The 22,408-nt window shown below is 39.0% G+C and overlaps 1 protein-coding gene across 1 annotated transcript in view; it reads left to right on the top strand.

The window, feature by feature from the left end:
• The window catches only part of GRTP1 (growth hormone regulated TBC protein 1), a 52,926-nt gene that overhangs the window by 17,686 nt on the left and 12,832 nt on the right, over nt 1-22,408 (top strand). Inside the window, exon 5 of the mRNA XM_038379447.2 lies at nt 1,707-1,803. Within this exon, the coding sequence (XP_038235375.1) occupies nt 1,707-1,803 (97 nt within the window). The remainder of the gene's footprint in view (nt 1-1,706; nt 1,804-22,408) is intronic.

The following is a 22,408-nucleotide window of genomic DNA, read 5'->3' as shown; positions in this document are numbered from 1 at the left end:
AGTAGGCTTTTGTTCCTGCTATGGTAAGTGCCAAATACTCTCATCACCATGGATGCAATTATCAAACTATGTGGTAGCATGGGAACGGAATAACTGTCTTCACAGGCAGAAGGCCAAGCACCCAAGATGCAACACAGACCCAGGCAACTTCAGCAATTTGTAAAAGTTCAACAACTAATATAGAGGTTTAAGGATTGAAAAGAAATGTCTAGAACAGAGTGAATATTTTAAAATTCAAATGTGCAGAGACTGTTTTGGCATTGTATATCAAAAGACAAGTGAGCAAAGCCACTTGAATCCAAAAAATTGGATTTTGGTCAAGACAAGAACTTTTGGTTTCCAAAATCCTTTGAGTGTTTCAGTTTTGGCAGTGCTCTTCTTGCTTGAGCTGTAGCTGGCATTGCTTATCGGGTACAGTGAGACAATGTTACTGCCTGTCCCCATAGACAACCCTGGAGTGGAGAGCTCGGGGGAAAGAGAGCAATACAAAAGAAAAGGATGAAACTAGAGAGGATTTCTAAGATTAGCACTAAACAAGTGTAACTGACACAAGCCTCCACAGCCTGTAAATATTTAAAGACAATTTTACATTGGCTTTTTAAAAAATTGTTGTGAATTGTGTGCTCTCATGCTGGTGCACTATGTACTGTTTTAGATGCCATCTTGTTTAAATCACAAATATACTTTTTAAAAAATCCTCTCACTCTAAAAGCCAAAAGAGCATAAAATGCTATAAATCAACCTAATAATGTTGCTAAAACTAACTGTTGACTAAACTAATATTATGGATTACTTAGAGATAGTCTCTAAGGAAATTACTTAAGCATATGCTTAATTTTAAACTCATGCTGTTCCTGAATAGGGTTGGTTTCCTGAATCAGGGCCTATATATTTTATACATCTTCTCTCCACTGAAACCTCACCATGAAAAGCCAAACACGTTATACTGTCAGGATGTGGCCAATTAACGCTTTACATATATAGTCCTATCTCCAATACTTCGTGTGTCTGCCTATTGTAGGTTGTAAAGCAGGAACTATGGCTTCCTCGGTGATTTGAAAGGCATCTAGCATAATGTAGGTGAAATAGAAATAATAAATACTGTTTATTAGTTCTGGACAAAAATAATTTAAATAGCTGCATAAACTGCATCTGGAAAACCTGGTGGTATTACAACTCTGCTACTTACTATTTGCTTTCCTAAACTGAATTTGTAGTTACAACTGGATGGGCCATACTCCACCTAGCACTGTTAGGTAGTGTTACTGCACACTATTAAGAAGCTATTTTGTGAGTTTCACTCTAGAGACAGTTACATTTCAGTGTTGGTCAAAGTAATAATCGATTTTGTTGTTTGGAAAGGGCTTTGGGATTTTTTGAAGTAAAAAGCAGTCTATTCATTATTTTTAAATTTCTTAGTGCTCTAATTTTTTTTTTCCCCCTCCCCTGGCTTCCATGGGTTTTCATTGCCCAGGTGTAGCAGCGTTAATAATTGGTAGACTGTCTTAATAGATTTCCTCTGTCCTGTCCATTTTGTGAATTGTAATAATTCTGTCTCTGGTATCTTTCAAGGAACATGCATGCACAATGCTTTTCCTTTTATTTCACTCAATCAGTACTTTTGAAGTTCATGTTTGGTATTATAAAGTTAAACAAGAAACTTTTGAGGTAGTGGAGCAATTATAAAAGCTTTCTTTTTATTTCAGGGCATGAATTTCATAGCTGGATACCTGATTCTTATTACAAAGAATGAAGAGGAATCCTTTTGGTTGTTAGATGCTCTCATTGGACGAATATTGCCTGGTATGCTAGAGGCTCTTATTTTATCTGTTCGTTAGAGCTTGGGTTTTATTTTCCCTTTGTATTCATTTTTATTTATAGAAGCCTATGTGGCAAGATAAGCCTTGCTGTTTAACTTCAATGGTCTGCTTAGGTTATAGGGGTCTAATTCTGCCCTGATTTCAGTATGGGTGTACAGGAAGCAAGTCAAAATAAATTGAAACTAAAACTCTGGTCTTTAGACAACAAAGCAGTAAGAAACTGAAATCTGATCAGCTGGTGTAGAATTGGTTTAATTTGTAATACATATCTTGCTTTTCGCCCACCACTACCTTTGTTTGTATTTCCAGCAGTTCAATCCTAGGCAAGAGGCTAGGGCTTATGGGAGTGCCTGGGACTTCAGCAGTTTTCCTTGGCCTGTGGAAACAATATGATGGAAAGATGAAGCACTTGGTGTCAAATGAAGGAAGGGTATGAATCTCATTGCAGCGTGAGCATCTGTGGTGGTCATTACATAAAGTAGCAGTTTTATGATGCTACTACAAGGAGGCAGCTTGGCCTCTTTACAGTTCATTGATAAGAGATTGCAAGAAGTTTGTATTAGGGCAGAGGAACTGTTAAGTCAGTGGTTTCAAGTCTTTTCTACACTGTGACTCCATTGTACAACAAAAAAAAAAATTGCAGGATCCCTCTCCTATTAGGCTGTAAAGAAAAAGAGGATGGTTGTCACCTTCTTAGAGGTCATGATCCCTATGTTTAGAAACCACAAGTTTAAATTATTCAAATATGACAAAGTGGACATTTCCTCCTTTTTTTTTTTTTTTTTTTTTTAAGAAGGTTACATGAGCCTTTCAACGAGGGATTTAGCACTAAAGCCTATGAAGGAGGAATGGCTGCTCCATGAATTCCCATATGTAGAGCACCAGTTATGTCCCACTTGTATTCAGGTGTATATTGTGCTGAAAATTTAGTACAGTGGCTTACCAAGGGTAGGTTTTGACATTCCCTTATCTGGCCTACTTTTGCTGTTGAAGAGCTTTCTTGAACTGCTACCTTGAAGGGCTGGAGACTGAACATATTATTAAAATCTCAAATTATTGCATGACAGTAACATCCAGGATTATGCTTAACTTTTTGCCAGAGCTTTGGATTTCTAGAGCTATTCTCATTTAAGTTGTAAAGAAATAAAATTACATTTTTCTTTGTTCTAAAAGGAAAAACTTCGAGGAGGAAGGAAAGAGAACTGGTATAATTGTTTCTGATGGCATTGAGTAACAGCAAAAAATAATTCTTGAGGCTGCATAAGTCATGTCACAAACTAAATCAGTTTTTACGTATATGTAGAGATTATCAGAATTGTTCGGTTCATAAAAGGCCTATTTTAAGACTGTGTGGATAGAAACTACTTCTGAAACAAATGTGTAACGCATATAGAAGCCTGGCTAAATCAGTGTAAGAAATTTGAGACTATAAAATGGGTGGGCAAACTACAACCCGTGGGCCACATCTGGCCTGCCAGCCAATTTAATCTGTCCCTTGTGCTTGTCCTGGGGAGCAGGGTCTGGGGCGTGCCCTGCTCTTACGCTCCAGCTGAGGAGCGGGGTTGGCGGCCGTTCCGCATGGCTCCTAGAAGCAGTGGCATGTTCCGCCTCTGGCTCCTCCGTTTAGGAGCAGCTGGGGTCTTGTGCGCTGCCTCCGCCCCAAGTGCTGCCCCTGCAGCTCCCATTGGCTGCAGTTCCCAGCCAATGGGAGCTGCAGGGGCGTCACCTGCGGGCAGGACAGCAAGTAGAGATGCCTGGCCATGCCCCCACATAGGATCCAGAGGGGGGACATGCTGCTGCTTCCGGGAACTGCTTGAGGTAAGTGCCGCCCAGAGCCTGCATCCCTGAGCCCCCCCACCCATGCCCCAACCCCCTACACCAGCCCTGAGCTCCCTCCTGTCCTCCGAAACCCTCAATCCCAGCCTGGAGCACCCTCCTGCATCCCAAACTCCCAGCCCCACCCAGAGCCTGCACCCCTAGCCAGAGCCCTCACCCTCTCCTTCACCCCAACCCCAATTTTGTGAGCATTCATGGCCCGCCATGCAATTTCCATACCCAGATGTGGCCATCGGGCCAAAAAGTTTGCCCACCCCTGCTATAAAACTTATGATTAGGTTTGTTAATTTCTGTAATTATAGAACAGTCACTAGAATACAGTGAAATTGGCTACTGCTATTTTATATAGCCTATACTGCATATAGCAAGCCTTCTGTTGGACCATGTAGAACTGAAGTTATCTAGGATGTGATCCAATGGGAGTCTTTTCTTTGACTTCAGTAGAAATTGGATCAGGCACTTGATGAAAGGCAGTGTGATTGTACAGTGAAGTTTAGCACTTATTCCATGATTTTGTTTTTAATCATTTATAATTTCTTTTATTTTTCCTCTGGGATAGAGGAGTGGATTCAGAGGTCTCTGAGATTCAGGACTCTATTCATCAGTCCTTTTATGGAATTTGTTCTGATAGGACTCCATGAAGCCTGTAGCTCTTCAACACCTTGATCCTAAACTTGGCAAATATGTTAATGAGAAAAGGCACTCTTGTTTCATTTTCTTCTTTGTTTCTATGTCCCTTTTCCTATTCTAGTAGCGGCATTGATTAGTACAGACTCATAGTGTGAGGGGCAATGGGACAGATCACATTAAATAGAGTATTTAAAATAAATATAGACACATTTATACACTATCTGGGGTCTAGACTTTATCTTTTTAAAATATCATTTTTATTGGGTAATGCAAGACTTTCTTTTAAGAATTTTTGTCAGTGGTTGAACAGTTTTGTTGCAGATTTCCAAGACAATTATTTGACGTTATCAGTGCTGGTTCTCCCATTTTTTGGCATTTACTCTGACTACCAGAAGTTGAACTGTTTTCTTTATAAAGCTCAAAGCATAACAGGTAAAATAATTGGAGTAATTGCACAGTAGTGTAATGAGTGTCTTAGGCCTTGTATCTGCTGGAGAAATTTTTAACCTGATAAGTGATTGCTCCTCCTGAATTGGGTGTTAATGTGAGGCATATTTCAAGCAAAAGTGCTTCAGCTGTATGTCAGGTAAGCAAATAAACATGACATTTACTCCAGGACTTTGTAGGGAGTAAGCAATAACTGAGTCTCACTCATTGCAGATCAAACTGATCGAGTACCAGTGTGGATGCATCTTACTGTGGCACAGATGATGGGCTGTTAATTCTGACTGCTTTAACAGCTGGCACATCTCCTTTAGTTTGCCAGCTGAGAATTCACTTTGTTCCTTCCTCTGCTGTACCACCTCCACTCCATCTAATCTACCTCTGTTCCCCCTGCATCAAACCAGAAATGCTTCCAGATCATGCCTTCCCCTGTAGTCCTCCTGGAAATGCCTTCCCCTCTTCTAGTGTCTTCCTGATACTCTAAGCCATTGAGTCAGCTGTGGATCATGAGGCTACAATTTAGTCTGAGGTGCCGACAGTCATGGGTTCCATGACTTTACTGGACCTCAGTGACTTCTTCGGCTACAGCTGTCAGGGGCTGAAGGCAGGACTGTGCACCCCTGCCCTGCAACTGAGGCTGGAACCAGAACTCTGCATTCCCTTCCCTGCTTCTGCTGGGGGCTGCTTCCGGGCCATGTGCCCCCCTCACGGCTTCCTAGGGCTGTGCCTGCTCCTGCCCTGGCTGTAGCCGGGGCTTGGTGGGGGCTGCAGCTGGGGTTGTGCACCCCTGTCCCGCAGCTGGAGTGGGGGTTGTGCCTCCTGCCCTGATGGGGGGGCTTGGCCTGTCAGTCCCCTTCCCCATGGGACTCCATTCCTCCCCCCCACCTAGCCCTGCTCCCCGACCCCCCAGTTATTTTTAGTAAAGTCACGGACAGGTTACAGGCTCCTGTGAATTTTTGTTTATTGTGCAAGACCTGTCCGAGACTTTTACTAAAAATAACTGACAAAATCTTGGTCTTAATCATAAGCAAAAACCAAATGAAATATAAACTATTAAAGTTTCTACTGAAGACAAGGCCATAGTCTTGTAGAAGAGTTGTGTAAATTCTAGAAGTTCAGGGGTTAGGAGTAAAACTCCTTAAAAGTAGTGAGAGGGACACCAGAATTGTTTCTAGCAAACTGAAGTATTGTGTGATCAGGGGAGTTCTTTATCTACAAATTCATTTCGCAATACTGTATGCAAGCATATGCCTAGAGCAGTTAATGACGAAGAGTAGGCTAAATGTTCCAAGGAACTACTGTGGGTTGACAAGCATAAAACTAACTCAGACTGAGCATTTCAAATTTAGTATTTTGCATTTTATTTTAGAAAGCATCAGATAGTGGTTAACTTTGCTGACCTTAGTAGTTGATGATAAATACAAAGTGACATGTATTATTTGGCTGGTTTCTTTTTCTGTGCTTATGAATAAATGTTACATTGAGTGAAAAAAATATGTTGAGAAACTTGAAGATCGCATTAAACTTGCACTGGGATTTCAGATACTCCTTGAAAACAGCAGTTTGACTGTGATTGTTTTGATATGGCCATTTTTCTGAAAGCAGGGCTAGTTATGAAATGTAGGCGCAGGAGAAGGGAAATTTTACTGCCCGTTTGCCTCATGCGCAACGAAAAATGATATTTCATCTGCCATGTCCTGTGAACATATGTTTCAAACTATGGAGTGATCAGCCAATTGGAAGACGAGAGAGGGGTGAGGCTAACCTGTGTTGTTTGCTATGGCAGAATATGGGGCATGAAACAACATCAATTTAGATTGAACGGAACGCCTATCTACAGCAAAGGTGCTGGATACAATGTTATGGCACTAGGCAGGTGAGAGGCTAGGAAGTTGCAAATTATAGGTATGCAATTATGCAGTTTCTCAATTTAGTTATGCATATATTAAACACTAAACTGAGTAACTGCATAATTGCATACCTATAATCTGCAACTTCATTGCCTCTTGCCTTCCTAGTGTCATAACATCCTCACTTCTCAAGTCCATCATCAAGGTTATAAACACTTCAGAGCAGGGACCTGTCACTTCTGAAGCACTTAGCATTCTTGTAGGTGGTGTAAAATAATCCTAATGTTTGTTCAGCACTTTACTGAACTAAAATTAGTCATACATTTATTTCCTCCTTTTAGCAAATTTAATACTTGGACAGAACACTGTGAAATCCCTAAGCATAGAGCTAGGTGAGTAAGTAGTTGTGTGTTTAAAATATCTTCCTCAAAAGGGAAGTGGAATCTTCATGGAACATTTCATTCAGCTGTGTAGGAAAAATACTTGCTAGATTGAATTCACAAGCAGCGTGGTGGCATGCGGGAGAATAAAATGTCTCACAAGGACCACATTCCTTCAACACAAGGTTTGAGAACCAGAGATGGATGTCTGTAGTGTAGGAAGATCCTTGTGAGGCTTTGATGCTATGTTTACGAAAGTCACTAATGACAAGCAGGCTTTCCACCACTGGTAAAATGGCCTGGAAAAGAAAGCAAAAGTTGAAAGCTTTTTTTACTTTTTTACTTTGTAGATATATCCCCACAAAAACAGAGAATCTGCACGTCTTGAATTGTTCTGTGCTGCTGGTTGAACCGGTTGCGTCAGCTGCCCCGAGCTACAAGATTGCCTGCTGGCAAAGTTGCCTCACACTCTCCTCTTTTGAGAGCTGCTGTTTAATCAGGATGGAGACACTAACCATGTGTAGTTGTCTCTGAAACATAACATAAGGCCCATCACAAGGAGACAGGCATACATGGTTTATAGACCAGATTATGGTCTATAAACCAGGTGCAAGGAAGCATATATATTTGACTACTAGCCTTTAGGAACTAAAATGAAATCCAGCTTCTTTGAACATTACAGGGCTGTTGTATTTTCTAGGAGTTAAATATGTTGTCCTGTTAAGCTGAAGGTGGCATGTAGGGGTCTAATGAATATATTTAGAAACCCTGATGAACCAGAAATATTACTTACTTCTAAATTTGAGCTGTTAGAAAATTCAGAAATTTGGACAGTGGGAGATGATTGACTTACATTCTCTGCTTTAATGTGACTCCTTTGTTTTTTTTAATTCTTGGGCTAATTTTGTTTACTGTGCATAACTCTGTGAAAAATCAAACAATACCTCAATAGTAAGAGAATATGTTGGATATTTTGTTAGTCTGTTTTGGGCGGGGTGTTAGAGTGTGCCACACTTTTGTCACTTTTGTTAGGAGTCATTAAGAAAGGAATAGATAATAAGACAGGACATATCCTATTGCCTCTGTATAAATTCATGGTACTCCCACATCTTGAATACTGCATGCAAATCTGGTCGTTCCATCTCAAAAAAGATGTATTGGAATTGGAAAAGGTACAGAAAAGGTCAACAAAAATGATTAGGGATATACAATAGCTTCCATATGAGGAGAGATTAATAAGACTGGGATTTTTCAGATTGGAAAAGAGACTATTAAAAGGAGACATGATAGAGGTCTATAAAATCATGACTGGTGTGGAGAAAGTAAATAAAGAAGTGTTGTTTACTGCTTCTCATAACTCAAGAACTAGGGGTCACCAAATGAAATTAATAGGCAGCAGGCTTAAAACAAAAGGAAGTATTTCCTCACACAATGCATAGTCAACTTGTGGAACTTTTTGTCAGGCATTGTTGTGAAGGCCAAGACTATAACAGAGTTAAAAAAAGAACTAGATAAGTTTATGGAGGGTAGATGTCTCTCAATGGCTATTAGCCAGAATGGGCAGCGGGATGCAAAACCATGCTCTGAAGTGTCCCTAGCCTCTGTTTCCCAGAATCTGGGAATGGGTGATGGGATGGATCACTTGATGATTACCTGTTCTGTTCATTCCCTTTGAGGCTCCTGGCATTGGCCACTGTTGGAAGAAAGGATACTGGGTTAGATGGACCATTGTTTTGACCCATATGGACGTTCTTGTGTCTAAAACCCAAGTTTTCTATGGACGTGAGGAGTCTAGAATGTAAAAATCCTTAGGTTTAGCCTGGCTATGAAATATACTTAAGATCCAGTCCACATTACAAACTGGAACAATGTTAGTAAGTTGAGGACTGCTGTGTTGAGTCAGGTTCCTTGATGTGGTTGCGTTTATGCTGCAATCAAGATCCAAATGGCTTATTCCCCATAAAGGTTAAGCATGCCTGTCTCCTTGTTGAGGGTTTTATATTAATATCATTTATAGATTCATAGATTACCAGGCCAGAAAGCAGCATGGTGATTATCTAGTCTGACTTCCTTCATAACACAGGCCATGGAACTTCCCCAAAACAATTCCTAGAGCATATCTTTCCAATATTGATTTTAAAAATGGTCAGTGTTGAAGAATCCACCACAACCCTTGGTAAATTGTTCCAGTGGTTAATTACTCTCATCTTCTTTCCAGTCTGAATTTATCTAGCTTCAACTTCCAGCCATTGAATCATGTTATACCTGCACATTGAAGAGCCCATCAGTAAATAATTGTTCTCTATGTAGCTTCTTATAAACTGTAATCAAGTCATCTCTTAACTTTCTTTTTCTTAAGCTAAATATATTGAGCTCTTTGAGTCTATCACTGTAGGACATGTTTTCTAATCTTTTAGAGAGACAAGGTTGATAAGGTAATATCTTTTATTGGACCAACTTGTGTTAGTGAGAGAGACAAGCTTTCAAAATCACATCCTTTAATCTTCTTTGAGGGTTCTTCTTTGAGCCCTTTCCAACTTCCTTCTTGAATTGTGGACACCAGAACTTGGCACAATATTCCAGCAGCTGTCATACCAGCACTATATATAGAGGTAAAATAATCTCTCCACTCAAGATTCTGCTGCTTGTGTGTCCTAGGATCTTGATAGTTCTTTTGGACACAGCATCATAGTGGGAATTTGTGTTCAGCTGATTATATATCTCAACCCCCAAATCTTTTTCAGTGTCACTGCTTCTAAGGGTAGAGTCCCCCATCCTATAAGTGGCCTACATTCTTTGTTCAGATATGTACATTTATATTTAGCCATATTAAAATGCATATTGTTTGCTTGCACCCAGTTTGCCAAGTGATCCAGATCCTCAAATACAGAACAGAAATATTTTTTGAACACTTCAGCCTTTTCTGCATTGGTATCGATTAATTCTTCCATTTCCATCTCGTAAAGGACCAATACTGTTGTCGGGATTCTTTTTATTCCTAATATATTTTAAAAACTCCTTATTGTCCTTAACTCTGCTGGCCATAGATTTCTCCATGTTTCCCTTTGCTTTCCTTATCAATTTTCTAACTTTTTATTTATATTCATTACTATCAACTTCCCCTTTTTTCCATTTGTTATATCTATATACTTGATAGCTGCCTTCAATTCCCCTCTAAACCAGGTCATTTTATTTTAATCAGCATGGCTTTCTTTCTCAATTGTGGGATTTTTCTTTTCTGGAGCGTACAATAAGGTGTTCTTAAATGATTCCCAATTATCATTCACACTCTTTGAATTAAATTATCCCTTCAACCTGATTTGGCTTATTGTTTTTAGCGTTGTGAAATTCGCCTTATTAAAGCACCAAGTTTATATATTACTAGTCTGGACTTTCATTCTGCTTGCACATTAAAAGTGTGATCAAGTCGTGATCACTTGTACCTAAGTTACCATTAATTTTTAGTTCTGTAATCAGTTCTTTTTTATCTCTTAGGACAAGGTATAACACAGAATTCCCCCTTGTCGGCGCAACATTTTATTGAGTTTGGAAATTGTCATCTATAATATTTAGAAATTCAAAGGATATTTTAATACTGACAGCATGAGACCTCCAGCATATATCAGTCAAATTGAAGTGTCCCATGATTACCCAGATTTTTCCTCCTATATATTATAGATAAGTACATAAGGAGGCAGTCATTCTGTTTCTTAGTGTCAGATGGTGATCAGTAGCGGACACCAATTAATGCTTCATCTTGTGCTTTATCTGTGAGGACATTGATCCATAATCATTCAAGATCATTTTCTTCTGAGTTCTCAGTGACTCGGAAACAGATAATGCCATTTTTGACATCCAGAGCCGTTCCCTCTTCCCTTTTGCCTACTCAATCCTTCCTAAATAGGTTATAGCCATTGATTTTTAACATTCCAGTGGTGTGAAACGTGGTGTCACGTTTTTAGTAGTACCCACTAGACCAAATTTATGCTCACAAATGAGCAGTTCCAATTCCTCTTGTTTGTTACTCAGGCTCCTAGCATTGGTGTATAGACAATTAAAGAATGTCTTGTCTTCATATCCTTTGGCACCTTGATGGATTTTGTTTTCAACATCTCGATTTTGTGCTGAGTGTTCATATCTTCCCTCTTCTTACTCTCTCCTTTTGCTATTAGTTTTACTCCTTCCTGACTACTCTAGTCAGCCTGTCCCCAAGGAGAGTGGTCTCCCTTCTACTGAGGTGGAGGACATCCAAACTATACAGTCCCCGTTACCTGTAGGAGACGTACCAATGTTCCACAAAACCAAAATCCTCTACCCTACACCACTTACCTAGCGAGCAGTTCACTTCCAGAATCTTCTGCTTTTTGTCTTCCTTTGCTTCTGACATGACTGAACGACCTCCGAGATGATCACTTTGACCTTCTTCTTTTTCTTCTTCAGAATCCTTCTGATTACCGTGAAATCTATCTGTGAAATATCCCACAATACAATGTCATTAGTGCAGATATGAACCATCACCAATGGATCCTTCTCCGTTGACTTCAGAAACCTATCCAATTTTAGAGTGACATCTTGTGTCTTGGCTCCAGGAAGGTAGTACACTGTCTGTTGTCCATCTGTCCCTTGCAGAATGTTCTTTTGATTCTTCTGAGAACTGAATCTCCAAGGATTCTTTCTCTTGTACAATTGGAGAACACTTTTTAGGTAAGCTTATTTTCTTACAGGTTGTGCCGAGGTGCCATCCACATATGTATCATGCACATCTCTCCATTCCCTTGGACCTGCTGGATCTTGAGAGGTGTCTTCAGAGTTTCCACATTGAGGATCTGATATCTATTCCAAACTTCTAGATGTGTGGAATTCCTCCTGGTCCTTTTCTCTGTGGTATTCAGTCTACCCATCGTCATCTGTCTTCAGCCATGCCGCCCTGGCCTCTTGCCTCTGGTGATTACGAATCACTAGACCTCTTCTCTGATTTCCTCTTCCTCCAATTTCTTGGTGGCCAGCTCTGTTCAGGCACTGATCAAAGTTCCGAGGGTCAGAGCCTTGTGGCCTTTAGCAGGGACCCTGCTTACTCAGGGGCCCATGGTCTATTTAGCTATGCAGCCTGTATGCAGAGAACAAACCAAATAGCCCACAGATGGACCAAATGCATTGCCCACCTGTCCTATGACCTCCAAACACATACTTCACCTACTCTCCGAAATTCTTATTAGCTGCCTCTATTAGCGAGGCTTGAGTTGAACCTGTTAAGCCTTCTGTGGCACTACTCTGGAGAGATCCACAGCTGTTTCCATGACCTAGATATGTGAATAGTTATATCAGTGAAAGTCCTGCTGTGGATACAGTTACACTGGTATAAAAATGTCAATATAATACCCATTATCAATATAGTAATTTCCCTTTCGTACAGGAATATCTATACCACTATAAAGCATCTTGTACTGGTATACCTGCATCCACACTAAGGGGTTGTCACTTAAATTATATTGGTACAGTTAAAGCCATACAACTTTCTAGGATGGACAAAGCCAAAGTGCATAATTTACCTTGTTGCAGACGTCTTTTGACTTTCTAACAGCAGAACTTCCACTTTTGGGGCTCCATGTAATGTTTCTATGCACATATGAATGTATATATGCATCTTCCTAAAAAGCTCATTTTAGAATTCTCTAGTCTTTGATGTTACCAGCTATTGATTTGAGCTATATTTTGATTATCTCAACCTTGTGTCAATATGCCGCCTTTTTTCTTTTGATCCGAGTGTGTTCCTGGTTGAGTTCTCTGGTGTAGTTCCAAACACGCACACTAGTGTCTCTATCTGTTCCTCGCATTGTTAACAAATGATCATTAATATTTTTATTTTTCAGCTGACTTATGGTATTGCAAACTTCTGAAAAAGATTAATAAAAACTCCCTCTTGTTTTGCTCATTAGTCTGAGTTACAGCTTTGTCAATGCAGCCTTTCTAAGCATATTGCTTGGAGAGGTCACCCAAGAAATATAGGGCACATGCTGGCAGAATATAAAATGAGACTACAAATGGTTGGCTAAAGTTTAATGCCAGCCTATTCTAAACGTAATTTTAACTCAGACTAATTTTCTGATATACTTGTAAATTCTTCGAAAATTCATTTATATACTCAGAGTAAATGCTGTAAGTTTGTGTGTATGTTTCAAACCATTAAGTCATCAAGTCTGACCCCTTATATGCCATTGACCATAGAATTTAAATCCAGTTACCCCTGCATTGAGCCCAGTTGTTTCAGTTTGACTGAAGCATGTCTTCCAGAAAAGCATCCAGTCTTGATTTGAAGACATTAAGATATGGAGAATCCACAACTTTGCTTGGTAGTTTGTTCCAATGGTTAATCTCCTTCATTTTTTTTTTAAAAGCCTTATTTCTAATTTTGAATTTGTCTGGCTTCAACTTCCAGCCATTGCTGCTTATTAAGCCTTTTTCCTCTAGATTGAAGAGCCTGTTAGCACCTGGTATTTTCTCCCTGTGAAGGTACTTATACACTGAGCTCTCTAAGTCTCTCACTGTAAGGCATTTTTTTATAGCCCTAAATCTTTTCAGCATTCTTTCCAATTTTTCAATACCCTTCTGAAAAGGTGGACATCAGTATTCCAGTATCAATCACACCAATGCCATATACAGATGTAAAATAACCTCCCTTACTCCTGCTCAGCACTAACCTGTTTATACATCTAAGGATCACATTGGCCTTTCTTTGCAACAGCATCACACTGTCAGCTCATGTTGAGTTGCTTCTCTACCATGACCCTTAAATCCTTTTCACATCCCTTTCAAAACAGAACTCAACTTTAACTGTGGAATTGGGACTGGTGTTTCCATAATTTAAAACAAACCAAACAAACCCTCCCCAAGTAAAATTACTATTACGTAAGTGGGGTTTTTAACAGGTCATACTTCCTCATCCACTTTTTCTGAACCCTTAGGCAACTCCACTAAATTTAGTTCATGCACCCTTTTACTAAGGGTCAGACACTTCATCCTCCAAATACACTCTAAAGAACCACCTTTACCCAACCACTCTTTGTGTACCATGAACCTTAAATACAGCTTATTCTACTATGCAACTACAATAAAATAATTAATTGTGGAGAAACTTGATTTAAAATACTGCAGGAGTGTAAAGAAGATTTCTAGAGAATGGGGATGAGTGGGAGATGATATTGGTGGGGGACCACTGAGACAGTGTTGATTCCCTCGTCCCATCTTTTTTTCCTTATACTTTCCATTAAATGCTCAGACTTTGACTTAGTCTAAATGCAGTTGTGTCCCAGGGACCTCTTGTTGCATAAAGGGTGTATTGGTGTTACAAGAATCCCCTAGTTATGGTATTTAATTTTAGTTCACTACAGATGTTATGTAGGGTCTCTAATGAAAGCCTGAGTCATACAGTTGTCTTATTCATCACAAGATATATGTATGGGCGATATTTAAGGAGTTAGATATCTGTACAAAAAGAATGTTCTTAAAGTATTTGGTGACCCGCTTAGACTGGTTCCCCCAAACAGGAAGTAACAATCATTTATCTCTCTGGCAACATGTAAATTAAGTATTGTAAGCTTTACAATGGATGTCCATTTACACACTAAGTCAAATATTAATGAGGAGCTTAAGGCGATTGCAGGGAAAAACAAAAACTCCTGGTTAGGAGTAAGATAATGTACTTTTGAAACTATATCTGGAGTGTAGATGAACCCCAGAATATTCCTTCGATCTATGAGGACAACCTGCCAGCAGGCTTGATAAGGGATCTCAGCCAAACTGGCTGAAAATGCTGAGAAGAGGACTTGGGGTAAGCTATTTTGTGGGAGATAGGGGAATGTTAGTTAAGTTTAGACTTCAGAAAGTGTGTTATGATTTTGTTTTATGTGTAACCATTTGTATACAGTATTCTCACTCTGTATCACTGAATCTCTGTTTTTTAATAATAAACTGATTCTTGTTTTCTGTGTGTGTGTGTGTGTGTGTGTGTGTATACACATACACATACACATACACATGATGTGCTGTATATTAAGTGGTGATCCTGAGTTGAATGTGGTGTGTACTATTTGTGTGGGAATAGTGGATCTAAGAATTCTTTAAGTGTTCAGTGGAATAAAGGCTGAGCACTCCAGAGGAATTCTTGGAGGACTCGGGAGTTGGTGTGTACCTGTTGCTAACCTGTACAGAGAGTATGAGGCCTGCAGAGGCCTGAAAAGTAGTGCTTGTTTTGCCAGTGGCTGGTGGAGTCATGGAGCTGATCCACAGCAGGCACTGGTAAGACTTCCTCACACTAAGGGCAGGTGGGGGGAGGTGCCTCACAACTCTGTATCAATGGGCACCAGTGCTGGAACCAGGGAGGCCATGGCCCCCCACTTTTTAATAAAAGAAATATAACTGCAGAATTCATGTCCCTCGCAAATCTCCTTCTGCGCCCCCCCCCACCGCTGCAAAATAATAGATTCTGATGGGGAGGAACTGCAGTTACACCTTTTGCCCACCAGGAGCTGCTGTAGCACCAGAAGAGAAGTCAGCTGGCTCGCCACCAGAGCAGCCAGCCACTGAGCGGGAGGGGGCACTTTGGCCTTGGATCCCCTACTTCTACAAAGGTTCTGGTGCTCTTGCCCCTGGGAAGCGTCACAGCAGTGTGTCCGAAGCGTGGGGCTTGCTATGCCTCCTGGGGGTTTGAGGAATGGCAGGGAATGGATAGGCTTTTCAGTTTTTTCCCAAGACTCTGATTTAATTTTTTAAAAGTCTATGTTATGAGTCTGAAGAAAAGCTTGGAAACGTGACCCAAGTTTAATGCACTTTTATTTGCCAAAATTTGCAGAGACTGAAACAACTACTCTAGCGTATAGTAGCTGCTAACTCAAATGCTAAGGACTCTGAGTGATCACTCCATCTCTGGTGCTAAAAGCCTATAGATGGCAGAGCTGGAGGGGTGTTGGCACGTGGTGGTAGAGTAATTGATTTTATTTTCCTGAAGGAGGGCTCAACTTTCAAAAGTTTGGGAAATGCTGTGTAATTGCTAGGGTTTACTAGGGATTCATTATATTTGAAACTTAAAAGTTTGCAAAATTAAAATTTTGTTTTACTGTTTCACAATGTAGTTGGGTCAGTTATTATTTTGTATAAATTTAAACTGTTAGCAATAGATGCTACTGAATTGATATCAATATAGTTTATACATAAATGACATGTTTGCCCAGTGTTATGGAAGAATGAGGAACTTGTTATCCAGTATGTAATGTAACTTTTGTTCACTTATATGTATAAGGAATTATTAGTTATTTACCACCAAAGAGAAGCTAGGAGAGTCAAGCATCATGTAGGAACTTTATTCATCGTTTTATGGATTATCTATCTGATTTGCTAGAAGCCTTTAATATACTAGGTTTTCTATTTTGCAGCTGGTAATGAAATCTCACTTGTGCCTGCTATATTTGGAAACTGGTATATTGAGATTAAAATTAATTCTGTTGATTGCTTCTTTAATCTTGAAATAAGTGGATTGTGTTACTTTGCTACATAGTAAGAGTTCGAAGAACTGGACTGGCTTCCTTCACCAAATATCAAACTAGAGTCGAGTGTGAGTGTGTTGAACTTCCTATTTTAAACTTCGTCCGTCCGTCCGAGTCTTTTATGGAACACTGCATGCTGTGTATGTCTCACAGTGTGACTATAGCACTCTTGTAAAGCAAATGTAACTTTGTAGGGTTATTTTTAAATACAAAATAATCTGATTAGAAGCACAGCATTTTTCACTTAGCTATGTTAAGAATAGGTAATCTTCTTGTACTTGATCTTTAACTGACAATATAGCTGTCCTCCATGATCCTGTGAACCAACATAGGAAGCCAGGAATCCTTGTTTAGTTGGAAGGCATGAGTCCTAGGACTTAATTTTACAGCAGTGAATTCATTAAAGAGCAGTTGTCTCTCATAAACACATCAAGAAGTTTTTGCTAAATTGTATTGTTTTTGAATAATTCCAGTCAATTGGGTAGACTAAAATGGTTTATGAATGAACTACTTAAACATCGCTTCAGAAGTTAGCAATTGGGTGACCCTAAACTCTTACTGTAAAGTGTTCACTTATTTACACCATATGAGTGACACAGGCTCAGTGGCTGGAGATAAGACAGACTATTTGGAAACATCCAGGTAGTGAATAATCTGTGTAACTTTTTTATCTGCCGGCTCCTCACTATTATGAAAAGCATCCTGTTTAGGAAAGGAGCTATTCATATCATTCATGGAGGAGGAGACGCTGAGCATCTGCTTTCTCTCTTTCCTTCCTAAACTTTGTACAGCCTATTTGAAAGTGCTTAGGTAGCCAAAATTTATCAAACTAGATGTGGACATATCAATGACGTGAGTAGCTGGGATATTTAAATTAATATTAATCTGGTTAGAATTATCCTAGGTAGACTTTGTCAAAACAGCAGGTCATGTTCTCCAATATCTGTAACACTTGCAAATATCATTACTACATAAAATTGGTTTTGTTTTGACTCTGTATGTTTGTGAGATGACTTTAGAATTCAGTCTGGGCATGCTTATTACAGCAAACAAAGATGAAATACAATTTGTTGTTATCTTTCCCTTTTTTTTTTTTCTAACTCTGTTATCTTTATCATAAACCATCTTCTCTACCTCTCCTCACCAGTAGGACATGGTTGTTTAAAAAGGAGTTGACCGTTAACCTCCCCTCAAAGTATCCATAATTAAAAACTAATCCTTATTGAGAGTCTTGGTTAGTATTTTTGTGTAATATTTGGGGATGATGTTCACTTATAGCATTGAGCTATAGAATATCTGTCTTTTTATTTCGGAATGAATAGAAAATTACGTTCTATTCTTTATCCCTTACAACACCCTCTGCCTACATATAGTAACTTGGCACATCATTAATTGGGCACTTTGTAAAATGTGTAGGTGATTTTATTTATTATGTCCTTCTACCAGGCTCTATGTGCTACACTACTGAGAAGAAAAGGAGTACTTGTGGCACCTTAGAGACTAACAAATTTATTAGAGCATAAGCTTTCGTGAGCTACAGCTCAGTGAGCTGTAGCTCACGAAAGCTTATGCTCTAATAAATTTTAGTCTCTAAGGTGCCACAAGTACTCCTTTTCTTTTTGCGAATACAGACTAACACAGCTGCTACTTTGACTACTGAGAAGGTGGAGGCAAGCCAACTTCCAAGCTTTTGTCATATTTATGACTTACTCTGACTGTATTTTTTTAGGTGGATACACAACGCAGTTATGTAAATATAAGGTTTCCACTCTCTGTTGTGCTGTCTAGGGAGAAATGACTAATTTAGTCTGTCTCAGTACTGCCAACCCCACATGTTCAAAAATGAGTTAGGATCTCCCCCTCCCCCCCCATGAGATTGGCTTAAAAATCATGAGACTGTTTAAATACAGCAAACTTTGGGTTCTTTTTATTTGCCTTCCAAATTTTGAGCTTTTCAGGAGCATTCAGGTCATTGTTTTCAAGCTTGTCTCCACAACCCAGAGAGTTAGAAACTTACTTAAAATCATCACAGCTGAGATTTTTTTTTTTTTTTATCATGAATCATACGTCTTCAGGAACTGGGACTTTAAATAAAACCCCAAATATTGCCACATGAGTTGGGAACTTTTAAGTCTTCCTCCTCCCCTTCCTGTTGTGATTCTCCCACTTCCTCCCAAATGTGATGGTGTTAGAGCATTATTCATTCAGCTCCCACACAGCTGGTCAGGGAATAGAACGTTGCTCTGCCATATTGGGCAAAGCAGGCCATGGATTTCCAACCAGAGAGCTGCAGTGAATGAACAAGCCATGTAGGAGCTGCGTGAGCAAGATCAATAGATTTTTAAGGCCAAGAGGGACTATTTTGTCATCTAGTCTGACTCCGCACAGAATGCAGGCCGTAGAACTTCACCCAGTGATTCTTGCATCAAACCTATAACTTCTGTTTGAGCTACGGGGTATCTTTTTAGAAAAGAGAGATTCCCACTGCCAGGTTGTTAAAGTAATGCATCACAATCTTCAAGTAACATTTAATCCTATTCATTTTAAAGCAGTTACTTATAAAAATGTAATCTTGAGGGATCTTATTCCTTTCATTACATAAAAAGTAACTACAATTTCTTTCCACTACTTCTGCCAATTACTGCCTCCAGCTAATTCTTTCCAACACCCAGTGCTTCCCTAGATCCCAGAATATGGAGTGCAGAGAAGTCCAGCCTCAAACAGCAGCCTCTGCCCTGCACCAAGCAGCCTTCTTTCAGTGTTGCAGAGGCAGCCCCAGCTTCAATCTCACCTGTTCTGGTAAGACAGGCAGGGACAGCTTTTTTTTTTTAAATAGTTGGGGGTGGACTAAATGCAGATGCCGCTAATGTTTTGGAATGATGGACACACTTGTTTAATTTTGTGATGATCCTGTGAATTTTGGGATGGGTGGTATGTCCGGCACGTACCAGCCACAAACTCCATAAAACAAATTGGACACACCCAAAACTAGGGCTGGAGAGTGTAGATACGACGTTGGACAATCGGGACACAATGATGTTGGACAATCGGGACAATGAATTTCAGTAATAGAAATTTTAGAGAAACGTTTGGTGTCAGAGAAGGGCAAGAGCCTTTCTTGTTTCTTCAAATACCTCTTGTTAAAGCAAATAGTTCGCACTTGCAACACTTATCTACCTTCTTCTGTTGAACCCTTTTAGGTTAGGCCTGGGTGCTAGCTGATGCGTGAATTGAAAAGTTTGTTTTGTTACATTTAACAAAGGGATCATTGAATATTTTTTTCTTAATTGTTTTTATGATAGAAAAATTCTAAATGAGGTAGAATTTAGAAGTCTGCTACTAGTTAACATACAGACTAGATAAACATTAGAAAGTGACCTGAATGACTTGTAATCTTTGCCTTTTGATTTTTATCATTCTGACAAATAATTTGGTGGTAATAAACACAAGTAATCAGTAATACTTTACAGATCACTTTCTGAATCTAGTAATTGGTAGTTTGTAGTAGTAGTTTTTCAAAGTAACTTTCATAGTCCTACCCACAGCAAAGGTTTGGAAATAGAGGTGGTCTATTGTGGTGGATTGCTACACAAAACTAAAGAAATATAGCAAGTCTTAGTTCAAGGAGTTAAAATCAGGCTCCTGCTTAGCACCTCTGTGGTTTGTGACTCTTACATACAGCATACACTCTTAAAATACTGTTCTGAGCACCTTATGCATCAGATTATCTGCTAATCACACAACTGGGTCATTTTCAAAGATCTCAGTCTCCCAAAATGTGGTAGCTTTTTTTTCCCCTTTGTTATGAATGTAGTACAAATATTCTTGTGAACAAAATCTTTTAAGGTCTTCAGCAAAACCTGATTTTAATTCCTTAATTACTTCATGCATCAAAACTATATGCCTCGTAGCTGGACATGTCTTCTCCCATTCTTGGGGTGATATGTATGTAGGGTATGCAACAGAACTACAATACCGTCACAGGTGTTGGCTACTGCCTCAAATTCCGAACATGAGTGATGCCTCAAAACTCCTGTGATGTGTATGTGTTTGGAGTATACATGTAATAGTTTAAACACCTGTAAAGTTTCTGTGTGGAAACTTTGTATTCTATCTCTTCTCCATTTCACTTTAACTTTTCCCCATGTGCCTTATTTTCCAAACCTTCTATAATTTGCTGCTCCTCTCTGATCTATCTCCAAGTCTTAATAATAATAATAATAATAATAATAATAATAACAATACATGAAACTAAACAGTATTTCAATGAAAGCCAAATTACAGCTTATAAGCAGGACACTACTATTTGTAAAAGGCAATATAGCATTTGACTTTCTGCACACACACACACACGCACACACCCCCTCACTAGTATTTTGACAAATAATAAAAATCAGTATAGCACTCACTAAAATATTTAATCTTTCTGTGTATTACTACCCATATTACCCCATTATATATCATCTTAATCCTTCCTGTAAGAATAATTTATATTTACCCACAACCAGTGTAATTAATGTTACTCTTTTTTAAAGTTTATCCTTCCATATGTTAATATTGTACTCCAAATTATTTGAAATTCCTCCTAGCTTTATACTTCCAAATTTCTTTAGCATACTCTTATTTGCCCTCTAGTTTACAAAAATATTGATTAGCAAATGACCAGAATGGACCTTAGTCAAAATCTCCTCCCAATTTGACACAGGCACTAATTATACTATGTTTTCTTTTTTTGTTTTTTTTTTATCAGCATATGGTGTAATTTCACTAGGAGAATGAATCTTGATACGTCTTCAGAAGGTGAAGACATACTAGGCCATCTGGGTTCTTTATCCACTAAATTTTCATATGAAAGAAAATAAGTTGCATGGTAAAATTTATTAGATGTTGTCTGTTATTTTTCAACATTTCCCTTTTAGGTGCTGACAGATTCATCACTTTATTAACAATTTGAAGAATTTACTTGGTTTGAAGTTTAAATTTACTGACCTACAATTCATTCTCCCAACTCATCTTAAAATACAAACATGATGTTTACCCTTTTTCCAGCCCTCTGGGACCTCACCTGCCCTCCAGGAGTTCATGGTTCCAACATTGCAAAAACTAGTAGATCCTGTAGTACTCTAGGGTGAGCTCTGATAGACCAATTTGATTTTAATACCCTCAGGTTAACCAGCTCTTAGCTAGCTCTTCCCCCCATTTTGTCTAATAGCGTCTCTTTCCATTACTTACTTCAGGTATCACATTACTAATTTAGGTAATTTTTACACTGTTTGACTTGCAGCCATCATCAGAAGCTGCTAATCTTAGTTATGTAGTATAGTGCTCCCAGCTGTCAAGATGGCACCCAAGTTCACTTCCTTCACAGTGATCAACCACAGAGCCATCTACTTCATGCAGCATCTGTTCTTAATCAAAGATATAAAGTACTGATCCTGAGAACTGCTGAGTTCCCATCGTTCCATTGGAGTCAATGGGAGTTGTGGGGCTCATCACTTCTCAGGATAAAGATTTTTATAAGTAATAAAAAAAATGTTGAAACCATCTTCACAAACTTCCCACACATTACTATATGGTGCTGGTATGTGTATTTAGACATACATTTGAGAGGGAGAGATCAATAGACGAGGGATGGTTCCAAGCTATTTTTTTAAGTGGTATTTTAATCCTGGGGCTTAGTGAGCTATCAAAAATATATAGCATTTTTTTATTGCAAAATGGTCTAGTCCAGTTAAGAATTTATAAGACAGTGGAAACCTGCTTTAAATTGTATTTCATCTGTCCCTATCATAATCATTTGTCTGCTTGAATCCTACAAGTAATGTGTCCAATACAAAGTTGCTGAAGATGGAATTGCCTGCTAGGGCTATAGAGTAGTAATGAGATTTGCAGGAAATAATTATAAAGAT

The sequence above is a fragment of the Dermochelys coriacea genome, chromosome 1 (assembly GCF_009764565.3).
Source record: "Dermochelys coriacea isolate rDerCor1 chromosome 1, rDerCor1.pri.v4, whole genome shotgun sequence".
NCBI classification, from domain to species: Eukaryota; Metazoa; Chordata; order Testudines; family Dermochelyidae; genus Dermochelys; species Dermochelys coriacea.
This window is presented reverse-complemented; position numbering and strand designations above follow the sequence as displayed.